The 14,961-nt window shown below is 40.9% G+C and overlaps 1 protein-coding gene across 3 annotated transcripts in view; it reads left to right on the top strand.

Moving 5' to 3' along the window:
- Window positions 1-14,961, top strand: part of ttc3 (tetratricopeptide repeat domain 3) — a 109,418-nt gene that overhangs the window by 78,908 nt on the left and 15,549 nt on the right. For all 3 annotated transcript variants that reach the window (XM_083656827.1, XM_083656828.1, XM_083656826.1), the window contains exons 40-41: window positions 10,766-10,870; window positions 14,062-14,291. In XM_083656827.1, the coding sequence (XP_083512953.1) occupies window positions 10,766-10,870; window positions 14,062-14,291 (335 nt within the window). The remainder of the gene's footprint in view (window positions 1-10,765; window positions 10,871-14,061; window positions 14,292-14,961) is intronic.

Raw genomic sequence — 14,961 nt, 5'->3', positions numbered from 1 at the left:
GAGTACTGATGACTCTGACTTGGACTCGAGCATTCATGCATTCGGACTTGGAAGTTGGCGATGAGGGGACTGACTTATTTGAATAATAATTAATAATTGATTGGATTTATATAGCACATTTCTAGACACTCAAAAGCGCTTGACGTATCCTCCCGCCCCTGTTTTTATGCCTCCGCCGGCGATAGCCAGGCCGGAGGCATTATGGATTCGGGTTGTCCGTACATCCGTCCCATTTTCGTTAACGCAAAATCTGAGGAACACCTTGACCGAATTTCATCAAATTTGCCTCAAACGTCGACTTGGACTCAAGGATGAACTGATTAGATTTTGGTGGTCAAAGTTCAACGCTGTGACCTCATGAACGCCATTTTCAAGCTCGTTAACGCAACATCTCAGGAACGCCTTGATGGAATCTATTCGAATTTGCCTCAAATGTCCACTTGGACTCAAGGATGAACTGCTTAGATTTTGGTCGTCAAAGTTCAAGGTCACTGTGACCTCACAACCACTCGTTTCATGCTCGTTAACGCAATATCTCAGGAACGTCTTGACGGAATTTCATCAAATTTGGCTCAAACGTCGACTTGGACTCAAGGATGAACTAATTAGATGTTGGTGGTCAAAGGACAAAGGTTAAGGTCACTGTGACCTCACGAATGCCATTTTCAAGCTCGTTAACGCGATATTTCAAGAACGCCTTTGACGAAATTCTTCAAATTTAATTCCAATTTAACATCCACTTGGACTCAAGGATGAACTGATTACCAATGAGTGAATGTGCCATTCCTTAACTTAAAAAACGAGCCCAGCCGCGTCTCTCTGCGTTCACCCATTGCAAAGATATTGCAGGATTATCATGCTTCTCATGGGTTATACTTTCCCGGCAAATTGGGCGGATGTGACGTTCTGCGCGTTCACAAGCCTGCCTTGTCCTCATGGCTCTGGCGGAAATACCAACAAAGAAGATGGCTAACAGGAAGTGGCTAACTGCTAGCAAAAGGAAACGACAACAACACAGACTCCAGAAAAAAATCCACACAAAAGAAAGAAATATTTATCTAGTGAAGCCCGTCTGGCCAGACAGCAGCAATGTGACCGACATCGGGGGAAACTAGAGTCGGGACTGTGTTTTCAGTTCATGGAGGGACCTTGCTGCTTGTAGCTACTGTAATGTGGTTTTGATCAGATAATGTTAGCTGCTTGCTAATGGATTTACCACCTGGTCAGAAACTCCGCTAACATTACCGTTTTGTCACAAGACTTTTGTGTGAAGTAATGCAACCCTAACGTTACTACCGTTATGCTTATGGTCATGGAACATTATTGTTTGACTGCAGTTAGCTGCGGTGGTGAGTCTGCGTATTGTAATGTTAGCTTGATGCTAACTAATAGATTTAGCTATATTTATAGAAATTACCACCAAGCTCCACTAATAACGTTACCGTCTTGTGTGGATGAATGCAACAGTCGTAAATATGCTTAACGTTACTGTTATGCTTATGAAACATTGTTTGATTTTTCAGTTTGGTCAACTCCAGGCATTACACTGTACCGTACATACAGGGGAAGCAGGGTAGTTCCTGCCTCACGGTAACGTGAATATCCTATCCATTTCCCCGCAGCCAATCTAAGCCAAAACACGGCCAAACATGCCACAATAACGTCCGATAATTCATCCAGAATCCTTCCTGGGCATCTCGAGGCTGATCTGACGATAAATTGTCCAGGTTCCCGTTTTCAAGTGACTTTTATGAGTTAACGTTACAAAGCAAGCAACACCTCTGCTGTTGCCAGTAGGGCTGGGTTCAAAAAATCGATTTTCATTTAAATCCTCGATTATCGATTCATATGTCCAGAGATCGATTATTATTTTTATTAATTTTTTTTTTTTTTTTTTTTTATAAACAGGCTAAAATATTATGCTGTGTGTGGTAGTTGAAACATAGTTTCAAGTTGACGTTTAATTATGTTTGTAGTTGAAACAAAAACATAAATACTGTAGGCTACATGAATGGAAATGTTTGATCATTATTAATATCTACTTTTAGAAATTATATAGGCTGAAATCAAATCACTGTGCATAATTGTGAAAGTGTCTTTATTGACAGATGAAAAGGCTGTTATTTACCCTTTGTCACCACCTGGTGAGTAAATATATGTGTAACTAAAACCATTAAAATTGACAACAGGTCTGCAACTTTTTTTCCCCATGTATCTACTTGGCTGGTTGGAAACCCCTGTGTTACATAACTGGACAGTCATGTAATTCAGGGTACAGCTCAAAAACCACGTTTTGGTATCACTAACCAAATCAATATTGAAAATCGATCGAATCGGAATCGAATCGAATCGAATCGTAATTAATCGATTCGCAACCTTGTGAATCGGAATCGAATCGATTCTTGAAATTTGAACCAATACCCAGCTCTAGTTGCCAGGCAGCTGCTTGTGCGCGTGCGAGTATGGTGCCCGCACGTCAGCTCTGCCTGCAGTTATTCTAAGGGCCACCGGTGTCAGTAATAGTTAGAACTTACGGATAGGACCTTTAATTTAACGGTTCTTGATTATACAGAGGTAGGCCTACATAAAATGTATTACCAGATGCCACTCTTCAATTTGGCATAATATATGATCCACGGATATGTTACTGTAAGTCCTAGTTCCTCATTGCGTGGCTCGCGAGACGATGGCGGCTCTCGAAGCTTTAGTTGGCGGCTCTAAGAAATTGCAAAAAAAAAATTTTTTTAGATTTTTTAAAAATATTTTTTCCCCCCTGCTCTACCCAAAATTTCAATAAACCTTTATGGCATATTATTACAATACAACAATACTGGTGTTGACAGTAATAGAAGGTGCCAAATCATTCAAAACAATAAGCATTTTGCTTTTAGGAATATTGTGCCAGCGCTAGGGATGGGCATCGAATTTCGAATTTTCGAATAATCGTTGTTATTATCAAGGTCGACTTTTATTATTGAAAGTCGAAATTCGAAAAGATTTTTTTTTTTTTTTTTTTTTTTGTGAGTGAAATGTTGCATTGTCTCCCCTGATTCTAAGTATAGTCGAATCGCTTGGTTTGAGCAAGTAAAACAATTTTTATAAGCATTTTAAGCAAGGTTTATGGAAAAATGAATGGCGGATGAAATCCCATGAAGAGGGAGAGGGGGTGACTTTGGCACACCTTTGGCACTCAGACCTGAGCCTACTAAATATTTAATGAACCACTCAGATTGTCAAAACTGTTTTTTATTTTCGAAAATGTCAATGTCATGTTCTATCGAGACAAGGCTGGAATGAAGTCTACTCCAAACCTGATCCAAATGCAGCATATAAAGAATTCCTGACCACTTTCACAAATCTGTATGAGAAGCATTGTCCAACACGATCCAAGAGAAAGAACAAATATGATGACAAGCCATGGATAACCAGGGGTCTAGAAAATGCCTGTAAAAAGAAAAATTTACTATATAGGCAGTTCTTAAAAGCCAGAACAGAGGAAACAGAAAGGAAATATAAAAAATATAAAAATAAACTGATAAATATAATGAGGTCCAGTAAGAAGGATTATTACAACAACCAGTTGGAAAAGCACAAAAGCAACACGCAAGGCACATGGAAAGTACTGAACAGCATAATAAGAAAGGGTAAAGGAAAAATGGAATATCCAAATTACTTTATTAACAATAATCAACTAAATATAACCAAACTAAATGAAATTACAAATGAATTCAATGACTATTTTGTAAATGTTGGATCTAACTTAGCAAAGGATATTGTGGATCCATTAATAAAGGAGGGGATAGATGAGAATATTATCGTTTCAAATCGAGACACCATCTTCCTGAAAAGAATTGAGGAAAAATAACTTGTGGATACTGTAAATAAATTCAAAAACAAAAAATCCACTGATTGCAACGATATTGACATGACACTAGTAAAACATATTATAGAGTTTATAGCAAAACCACTGACCCATATCTTCAACCAATCAATACTAACTGGCATATTCCCTGATAAAATGAAAATAGCAAAAGTGATTCCCATATACAAAAATTATAATAGACACTTATTCTCAAACTACAGACCAATTTCTCTCCTTCCTCAATTCTCTAAGATCTTAGAAAAACTCTTAGTTAGTAGACTGGATCATTTCATAGAAAAACACAGCTTACTAAGTGACAACCAATATGGCTTCAGAACTAACCGATCAACATAAATGGCAGTAATGAAACTCATAGAAGACATATCCACAGCAACAGACAATAAACAATACACCATAGGAGTATTCATAGATCTAAAAAAAGCATTTGACACAATTGACCACAAATTATTAATCAAAAAACTGGAACGGTATGGCATCAGAGGGGCAGCTAGCATATGGCTTAAAAACTATCTTGAAAATAGACTCCAGTATGTACAAATAAATAATGAAAAATCCAACCTGCAGAGGGTCACATGTGGAGTACCACAGGGTTCCGTTCTGGGACCAAAATTATTTATTTTATATATAAATGATATTTGCGAAGTGTCTAAGCTGCTGAATTGTGTTTTGTTTGCAGACGACACAAATCTTTTTTGTTCCAGTAGCAATCTTGAACAACTTCTGGATACAGTGGAGACTGAGCTACAAACTCTAAAACGATGGTTCGACATTAACAAGCTGTCACTAAATTTAAACAAAACCAAATTCATAATATTCAGCAATAGTAAAATCAATAACTAAATCCAAATCATGATAGATAACGTAACATTAGAAAGAGTAAATGAAAATAAATTCCTGGGAGTAATAATAGACCACAAACTAAACTGGAAATCACATATATTACATGTAAAAACTAAAATCTCAAAATCCATTGCAATACTCCACAAAACGAAACATATCCTTGACTCCAACTCACTACATACACTGTACCTCTCTCTTATAGTCCCCTATATGACCTACTGTTTGGAGGTTTGGGGAAACACCTATAAAACAAACACAAATCCAATTTTTATACAACAGAAGAGAGCCATAAGAATCATAAACAGAGCTGATTATAACGAACCATCAAATAAATTATTTATACAATCACATGCCCTCAAATTCAGAGACTTGGTGGACTTTCAAACGGCACAATTCATGTATAAAATCCAAAACAAAGAGCTCCCAGAATGCATCCAGAGGTTGTTCAGAACCAGAGAAAGCACTTATAACCTAAGAGGAATCTGCATGTTCACAACTACAAGAACAAAAACCAGAACAAATGCAATGCAAAGATGTATAACAGTTAAAGGAGTTAAATTATGGAATGGACTAGAAAATGAAATAAAAATGTGTAAAACAATCAACAAATTTAAAAAAATGTTAAAAAATCAGATTATTAACACATTCACTGCCAGACATTTTTTTTTTACTGTAGTTAGCTTCTGCCAGAGGGGTTTTTTGAGGATTCTGGCTCATCTTTCAAGACCCGAGGATTCTTTTCTGCTAAGATTTTGTGAACACACAATATCTCAAAAGAACTAATAGAATGTGTGCTTTCTCTGTCTAAAAGAGTTAGTTTGTAGAGTTAGTAGTTATGTAAGCATTAGCAGTTGAATACAGCATGGTTTCAGCGTCAGAAAAATTATTCAGAGATAAACGGCTTTTTGTGAAATTCGATAGAACAGTCACTTTAACCATTCATTTTTGGCATCAGTAAGACGTCAGACATCTAAACAATAGTTTTGAACAGTAATTTCCTCCATAACAGCAGGAAACCCCCCTCTGCTTCCAACTCCTCCCTCCGTGGGCGTTCTTCTTGGCTGCAGCGGCCATCACAAGCTTGTCACCAGTCTCACTGCTTTGCTGCTGCTGCTGCCTGTCTGCGCGGCCGCTGTTTGAGGAAGTCTGGATGGACTCGCTCGCTTCTTGGAGTTTTGGTTGAGAGAAGCTTTTGCGATTCTGGTCATATTTATGCTGCGTGTTTCAAAGTGTGTTCCACCTGTAATCTATTATGCAAATTTGCAATCCCGCATCGCCAGCAATCAGCGCGAAAACGAAAGCGTTTTCCCCCATCCATTTTCATGAGAATGGCTGCTTTTTGCTTGCCTTCCTCTAGTCAGGAGAGCACTGTCGCCACTTAGTGGCTCGGTGGAATGGGTTGTAAATGTTCGGTGGCTCCAATAATTATATAAGAGATGTAAAAGGGTTAGATGCACATCCCACGGTCAAAAAAAAAATAATCATTTTTTTGACGTATTAATACGTCATTGGCAGTCAACCGTTGGATTATTTTTGACGTATTAATACTAGAGGTCAAAGAGAGTACCCGCACACCAGATGTAACAGGGCTAAAAAAGCCACAGAGGAGGTCCAGAGGCTGAGATCAAGCAAAAAAGACTTACTTTATTTTACATAGTGCAGGACAAAACAGTGCAACAAAAGAAAAAGTGGATTTAAAAGGCAGCAAACGTTTCAGTCGAGGACTATCATCAGTGCTACTAACATACAGGTCTGACAAGGACAGGTTAAATAGACAGGCAGGTACATCATGTTGCTCAGGTGCCATCAATCAATCAGCTTTCAGCTGATTGCATGTGAGCCAGACAAAGTCAGGTCACTGTCAATCAGCTGAAAATAAGGTTCTTCACCAAAAAACAATAGATAATAGATAACTGTAAATCACAAGAGAATTCCACAAATATGCAAAGGTTGCCACAATACACTCATCAATGGAGAAAAACAAAGGGAGGCAGAGTCATGGAAGGAGCCATGGAGGACATAGGGACACGCTGGTACATGTAGACACTGTCCAGAGGCCTAGAGGAAACAGGCTAGAGACAAAGTTTCATTCAGCCCTAGAGGTTGTTCAGTTTTAAGTTTGAAAATCCATTTGCTCTCACATTGGAGAAGTTTTGTTTCTAGATCTGTGTGTCTACGACTGGGGTCAACCTTATCAATGCCACAGAATCTCAGCGCAGTGGCTGGATGTTTAGCTTCCAGGAAGTGTCGAGCTACAGGTGACTTAATATCACCTCTGCGGATGGAGCTTCTGTGTTCATTGATTCTGGTTCTGAGCTGTCGATTTGTTTTCCCCACATACTGAAGTCCACAAGGGCAAATAAGTAGATAAATAACATTAACAGAATGGCAAGAAATACATTTGTGGATCTTGAATTCTTTCTTAGTTACATGGCTGACAAAAGAGTTGGCCTTCCTGTGGTTTTGACAGGAAGTGCAGTGAAGGCAAGGAAAGAAGCCAATAGGGCCGTCAATCCTCCTACTTTGTCCAGCATGAAAAGTGTCCGCATGTACCAGCAGGTCACGAACGTTGTGGGCTCTGGAATGCACAAAAAAAGGCAAATTAGAAAACAGGCTTTGACCCACGACATCAGCAGAGAGAATATGCCAGTGCTTAGATATTACCTCCTTGATTTGCTTACTCAAAGGGCTGTACGTGGTGCAGCAAAGCAAGTTACCAGGTCGATTTTTCTGATTGGGTGGCCCTGTAGGTGGAATATAGGCACGAGCTTTTGATAGAGCAGGTTTAAGCCAGCTATCAGGGTAGCCCCTTGAGATGAATTGGTCGTATAATTTCTTCGCCTCCAACTCAAAGTCAGAGGCTTGTGTGCAGATCCGCTTAATGCGCAAAAACTGGCTATATGGTAAGCTTTTTTTCAATGGTGATGTGTGGAAGCTTTTGGCATGAAGAAGACTGTTTTTGTCTGTGGGCTTCACATAAAGAGTGGAGGAAAGCACTCTGTCAGAAAGAGTAATTTGAGTATCCAGGAAATGAATAGAAGAGGGGCTGAATTCCATACAGAAATTAATTGTATCAGACCAGGAATTCATATATTTACAAAAATCGTTCAATTCAGATGATGACCCCCTGAAAATCAAAAAAATATCATCGATATAGCGTCGATAAAAAATAAGATTGGAGTCAAAGGGATTGTTAGGATTGATATGTTGATGCTCAAGATAACCCATAAATAAATTCGTTTAGATGCCTTTTGTCGGCGCAGTCTCACAGCTTTTTCCCTACTTTTACGTATTAATACGTCATTGGCAGTGAACGTGTTAACAAATATAAAACTCAAGGTTGATATTTATATTATATTACATTATTATATTTAAACATATTATTACATTCATAGATATATAGAAATTTAGTTTGTGTATTTGACACTTTGTAAGTACAATTCATGTGTATATAGAATACCTGTATTTTGCTTAGTACCGGTACTCATTATTATTGTTATTATCATACTATCAATATTATCAATATTATATATCAAGAAAAAAAAAATAATAATAATAATAATAATGTAAAAAGGGTAGGCGCTATAGGCGTTTGCTTCAGCCTACTCCTTTTCGGTCAGATCTTTTCAGGCTTGTATACACCCAACCAGCAATCACTGTTTGATCTCTTATTTTGTTTTCTTGCTTTTCTTTAATCACAACTGTATTGAGCTGTACTTGTGAAATTGACCGAAATAAACTAAACTAAACTAAACTAAACTTTACTTCAGTGGTGCAATGCTTGTTTGAGCTAAAAATCCACAGCAGAAGCTTTTTCTATTAATTAATAAAGCCTTAGACTTAAGGTCCTTACACACCGGGCACGTATTTTTCGTGCGATTAATTCGCACGTCAATAATATTTTCCGAACCTATATCAGTCAATGCAACCGTGCATACCAACGGCGAAGTTTCGCCCAGCGTTATTGCGGTGTTTATTTTTTCTAACCACGTTCGATTTTTCAGAAATACGCTTCCGACGTGTACACATCTGTGGCTGTGATTGACAGGTGGGTCAAAACTCGCATCGCAATTTCGTACCGTATATTCGCATCGCTCCCGATGTGTAAGGACCTTTAGAATCAGGGGAGACAATGCAACATTTCACTCACAAAAAAAAATTACATTTTTAATTTTTTTTACATTTTAATTTTTATTTTGAATTTCGATTAAAAGTCGACTTTGGCCAGCGAATTTCGAATAGTGTTTTTGCTAGAAATGCCCATCCCTAGCCAGCGCTGCTCCAAAACGTGTCAACGTGTGTCGTTGCCTGGGAAACGCACATCCCATAATACAATTGTTCGCATCGCATCCCATAATAGTATGATGAGACTTGGGATGCCATTGCGAACATAGATGTGAACAGGTTAACTAAAACTTCACCGTCGCCAGCGACGGCCCCCACCGTTGCGGTCGGGGTACGTTTCGAGTGTGTGTGTGTGGAAAACAATAAAACAAAAAAATGGTTGGCAGATGTGCTTGGTTGGGGTGGCTTTTGGTGTTTTGCGGTAAAAGTGGCTCTCCTATTGACTTTGTCCTGCCAGTGCGGCTCTCATCGAAGAAATAGTGAGGATCACTGCTGTAAGTGAATAAAATGTCAATTCTGGATGTGAGTCGCCTGAAATTCCGCTGTCTTCCTCCGTTAAAACTGCATGTTTTTGAATGGAGTTTGGTTAAAGATTCGCTAAAGCTGTTCGTTTGCAGCACTTGAGGAAACCGTGAGTTTGGTCGTTTAATTCATTGATATAAGCGATTGCGCGAACGATTAATTAATTAATAGGCTACGTGAACTAGGGTTGTGCGATGTCGGAAATTTATCCATGATTATTTTACAGTGAAACATCGTTTTGCACGATGCCATCGTCATTGGGGTGGGGGTTGGGGTAATAATTAATTATTTATTAAGTCGCTGCGTTACTGTAATGCGTTCACGTTAACAGGACAGCTGAGCCTGAGCTCTACATGATACCAGCGGGCTTGAATACTGCTCTGTGCTACAGCACAGAGCCACGTGACTGAAGTGGGCATCGGCTGTCACTATAGCAATTTGAACGGCGCACAACGTTACTCACCAACAACGTGTGTGTGTTGAATTTAACTAGCTGGCAGAAAACCGAATGAATTACTGGCTGATATAACGTTAGATTCGCCTGGCTCTGGCTCAAGCAGTACTGCTGTAACAGCTAGCAGTAGCCTAGCTGCTGCTGCTGCTGCTCTATTTCTCTCTCAACTCTCTCCAGTCTCCTCAACCCTCTCTTATTAGGTTCAAAAGCCCACGCGAATCTAACGTTATATCCGCCAGTAATTCTGTCACTTTTCTGCCAGCTAGTTAAATTCAACACACACACGTTGTTGGTCAGGATCTGACTGTAACGTTAACGTTAGCCTGCGCAGTTCAATATTGCTAGTGTTTCACTTTCACTTTCACTTTTGAAACAGGCGAGTTAAATTCACATTTGAATGGTCGATGCCATCGTCCATCGTGCCAACCCTAACGTGAACGTTAGCGGGCACGTATAGTAAGTAGTAGGATATCATCTCCTTGTTGCATTTTCAAACTGGCAGATGGGGGGGGGGGGGAACAACGTTTATTTGTTTACTCACCTATATCCGGCTCTCTTCCAAATAATCCAGCCACATAACTGCGTCCATTCATTAATTAATGGTTTGTAAAGTGCCATTTAACCACCCGCCCACCCAGACATACATGATCCGGAACATGAGCTGCCAGTGTTAAACAACAGCCATTTTGCCAATGATGCGCATCCTGTACTAGGGGCTCAGATGGTCATGATCCGCACTCGCAGGAGTTTTAAACATGCAGGCCGACCGGCTAGCAGCTGGTCATAATCCAGATTTCACTGCATGTTTAGAAGGGGCTATTTCATTTGATTTCATGTTCCGGCTAGCCCATGCATGTTACATTCTTGCAGCCCCAGTGGCTTATGATGTGTGTGTGTTGGAGCAGCTGTCCAGTATGGCCTGTCTTTGTGCTGGTCCACAGACCCAGTTCCAGGACCAGATAAATCAGGTGAAGAATGGCAGCAGGATGAGCGAGTTGCTTCCAGTTAATATTGCCAACAACCTTCCCCAACTCCCAGCTGTAACGGTAAGACCATCTCACCAAACCATCCTAAGCAGTATTGCATGTTGCTGTGTGTGTGTGTGTGTGTGTGTCTCTCTCTCTCTCTCTCTCTGTTAACAGTAAAGTTTTCACACAACATGATCAACAGTTTTAATAATAGCTTCTCTGGCATAGGATTAAAAAGTGTTGCCAATCAGCCTCCTCTGGCTGTGATGAATGACTTAAAGCAGTGGTCTTCAACAAGGGGTCCGGGACCCCCAGGGGGTCCACAGAGGTACTACAGGAGGTCTGCCAATTTTTGTCAAAGTAGTTTGTGAACATTTTTAAAATGTATTTTCGACAACAATAATTATTGAGTAAACTCCAAGCATTAATAGGCAATAATAAGCTACAGTACTTTTGACAAAAATAATTTACAAAGTAAATCTGATGAAGCAATATGCAAAACACATTGTTCGCTCCTTCTTGCCTGTAAGTGCCAAATGTGTTCTGGTCATATTTCTGGTTGATTTTTGTGCGGTCATATTTTTATTTGTCCATGGGGTGTCCCTGTGCCATGTTACCTGGGCTCAGGTATTCTATATAGGTGCTGCCTTCACCTCCGCTCACTAGGTGTTTTGACCCAGAAGGGCAAATGGTTTTTTACCGTGTTGCGCAGCAGCGGGAACATTTGTTTGGTATGCTGCCTCTGCCTTTACTTTCTGTGGAAAATAACTTTGCTGTATTCACATCGGTGAAATGGAATAAATGAATGGGTTCCGAACATCAAGGACAAGCCTTCTTCGTCGTTCTTATGCAGCACTCAATGCAAATGTTATCGTATGTATTACATCAGCTGTAGCGAGCGCGTCAGCCAGGTCATCCACGGTTTAAGCACCTCAGTAGCCTACAGTATTAGACTGGGCTCCTTTAACATTGCCTTTTTAATGTAATCTATTAATAAAAAGAAGTGTCAATGCTGATCTCCTGGTGTGCGCTGGATTATAAACGTTATTATAGGCCATGCTTGAAATGCAACACAAATGTATTTAAATCATAGGTGGGGGTCCCTGCTCTGTTTCTCTAGCAACCAAGGGGTCCTTGGGCTGAAAAAGGTTGAAGACCCCTGGGCCCTGACTTAAAGCACAGCATGAGTAGGGTAGTGTTTCCTCTATAGACATTCAGCAAATTACCACCACTAAGCCAGGCCGGAGGTATTATGGATTCGGGTTGTACGTCCGTACGTACGATGTTCGTTAACGCGACGTCTGAGGAACGCCTTGACGGAATTTCATCAAATTTGCCTCAAACATCGACTTGGACTCAAGAATGAACTGATTAGATTTTGGTGGTCAAAGTTCAAGGTCACTGTGACCTCACGAATGCCATTCCCAAGTTTGTTAACACGATATCTCAGGAACGCCTTGCCGGAATTTCAACAAATTTGCCTCAAACGTCGGCTTGCACTCAAGGGTGAACTGATTAGATTTTGGTGGTCAAAGTTCAAGGTCACTATCACCTCACGAACGCCCTTCCCAAGTTCGTTAACACGATATCTCAGGAATGCCTTGACGGAATTTCTTCCAATTTGGCTCAAACGTTGACTTGGACGCAAGGATGAACTGATTAGATGTTGGTGATCAAAGGTCAAGGTCACTGTAGTCTCACTGTAGTCTCGCTGGCTAGCCTCCCCTCCCTTCCGTGAGAGTTGTCTGGCTGCACGGAAACAGGCTACTGGGATAAACCCTCCCCTGGTCTACAGCTGCTCCCCATTGGAGCGACTGTTTTAGCCGCTGCCGGATGTCTGCTCCCTGCTTATTACAAGCTCTGTCATTGGCTCCGACCATGTCAATCAGAGCGGCTTCCGCTCCCTCCTCCCTGTGTGTCGCTGTAAATAGTGCCCTGCCGCCTCAGTGAAAACAACTACGCTAACTAGCTAGCAAGCTAACGGCAGAAACCTACATGCTAGCTCGTTGCTACACGCTGAAAATGGCAAATTGGATTGTTGAAAGTAGAGAAGGTAACCACTGCGCTCAGACAGGTGCGTAGTCCAATGTAGAAATGTCACAGGTAAATGAGAAGATGGGGACCGCACTCAAGGATATCGTTTTAATTTTCTTTAGCAACAGCAACAAAACGTTTTCGGCCGTCCGGCCTTCATCAGTGTTAAATTGGATTTTTGGAAACTATTTTCCAAGGGCACTGCCGCTAAGCGCCGACCATCGCAATTCCACAATGGAGACCTGCGCTGCCAGACTCCTCTCACAAGGGAGGGGAGGCTGGCCAGCGAGACTAAGAACACTGACCTCACGAACGCCATTCCCAAGCTCTTTAACATGATATCTCAGGAACGCCTTGATGGAATTTCTTCGAATTTGCCTCAAACGTCCACTTGGACTCAAGGATGAACTGATTTAGATTTTGGTTGTCAAAGGTCAAAGTTTAAGGTCACTGTGACCTCATGCCCGCTCCTTTCATGCTCGTTAACGCGATATCTCAGGAACGCATTGATGGAATTTCATCTACCGGTAATTTGCCTCAAACGTCCACTTGGACTCAAGGATGAACTGATTACATTTTGGTGGTCAAAGGTCAAGGTCACTGTGACCCCACGAATGCCAGTTTCAACCTCGGTAACGCCATATCTCAGTAACACCTTGACGAAATTTCTTAACATTTGGCTGAAACGTCAAAGTCTTGACAGACATGGATGTCGACTGCTCACTTGTTGGCGGAGGCATATATCCGCGGTGCGGTCGTTCTAGTTCAATATTGAACATTTTTAGCATTGCAGCCTTCACTACCACAATAACTGGTGCCAAAACAGAGAGAGAGGTGACACACCTAAATTAAAAATGTTCCCAAGCAGTCGCATGTGAGGTTCGAGCAAATCGTTGAATTTTAGCTTTCCCTTTCATTTTCGCAAGCTACAGTCTACCAGAAACATCAGTGTGACTAATTCCCTCCCCTCTCTCAAACAGCCAACCACGAACCATTTGCCCACAACACTGCCAATCCCCATCTAGATTGGTCCATTGACAGCTGACCAAACACACTTATAGAAGTGGTCATTATAGTTTTATTTATACATATACAGTGTACGCATATATGTGTTTAGTGGCTCGGTTAAAAAGAAAGAATGATTCAGTAAAACCTACGCCTACATGCAGTCAGAAATTAAGTTAACAATACAAATAAATATTAAGCTTTTCTGTCTCTTTGTCTGAATTGCACAGATTTCTGTGCAAGCCCAAGAGTGTGCTCCTCAGCCTTCAGCCCAGTCCTGCGGTGGTCCCTCGCTCACCCAGCATTCTGCTTCAGTTAACACTGGACTTCCTGCTGAAGGCCTGGGTATGCCAGCTCCGCGGCAGCCTCCGCCTTCACCTAGGACACCCGAACCTCAACACATCACCATGTTCAACAGGGCTCTGGAGCGCCTGGCCATCATCTTCCCTGGCTATACCAGGTAACACTGGGGGACTAATTGATCAAAATGGTCAGATAATGTAACTCTTTAAATGGGTGTTTGAACCATAATATGGCTGAACTCTACATTAATCATAAAACCATCAAAGATAATATATAATAAATAAAAATAACTACCGGTAATCAAAAATTTAATTATGTAATAATAAATCCCTTACATCAGAATATAAACAAATTTGCTGGCCAAGTCCTAAACGGAATGCAACATAACTTTGAATTCAAACACAACAAATGTAGCTTGTGGATCTTCTAATGCTGATGACAAAGAACCGAAACCGCAAGTTACACTAGTGTAGCAATTAAAGATATCTGGTCTCAAAAAGCACAAAAAAGGGTCTTAGACCCTCCCCCTATCTCAGTCAGTCCACTGGGCCATCTCTGCCTCCATGCATGTAAACTTCATAATGTTAAACTTGGGTCATTGTGTTTTGCCGTGTCTCTGGCCCAGCACAAAAATAAATCTTCCAATACAATTGCAGTACAGCTAGTTGGTGTATGAAGGTTACTGCCACAGGCGTTTTCAGACATAGATACAGTCGGTCTGTGTGGGAACGCCCACAAAATGTACTACGGCTGGGGCGCGATTGGGGTAAAAAAAGATCTCTCTCTCAATGGGCTTACTCACCAAAAACGGTGCTGTGGCTCTCCAC

This window comes from Poromitra crassiceps (assembly GCF_964638095.1).
Source record: "Poromitra crassiceps genome assembly, chromosome: 1".
In the NCBI taxonomy this organism is placed as follows: Eukaryota; Metazoa; Chordata; class Actinopteri; order Beryciformes; family Melamphaidae; genus Poromitra; species Poromitra crassiceps.
The sequence above is the reverse complement of the archived record's forward strand: the minus strand, read 5'-3'. Positions and strand labels throughout refer to the sequence as shown.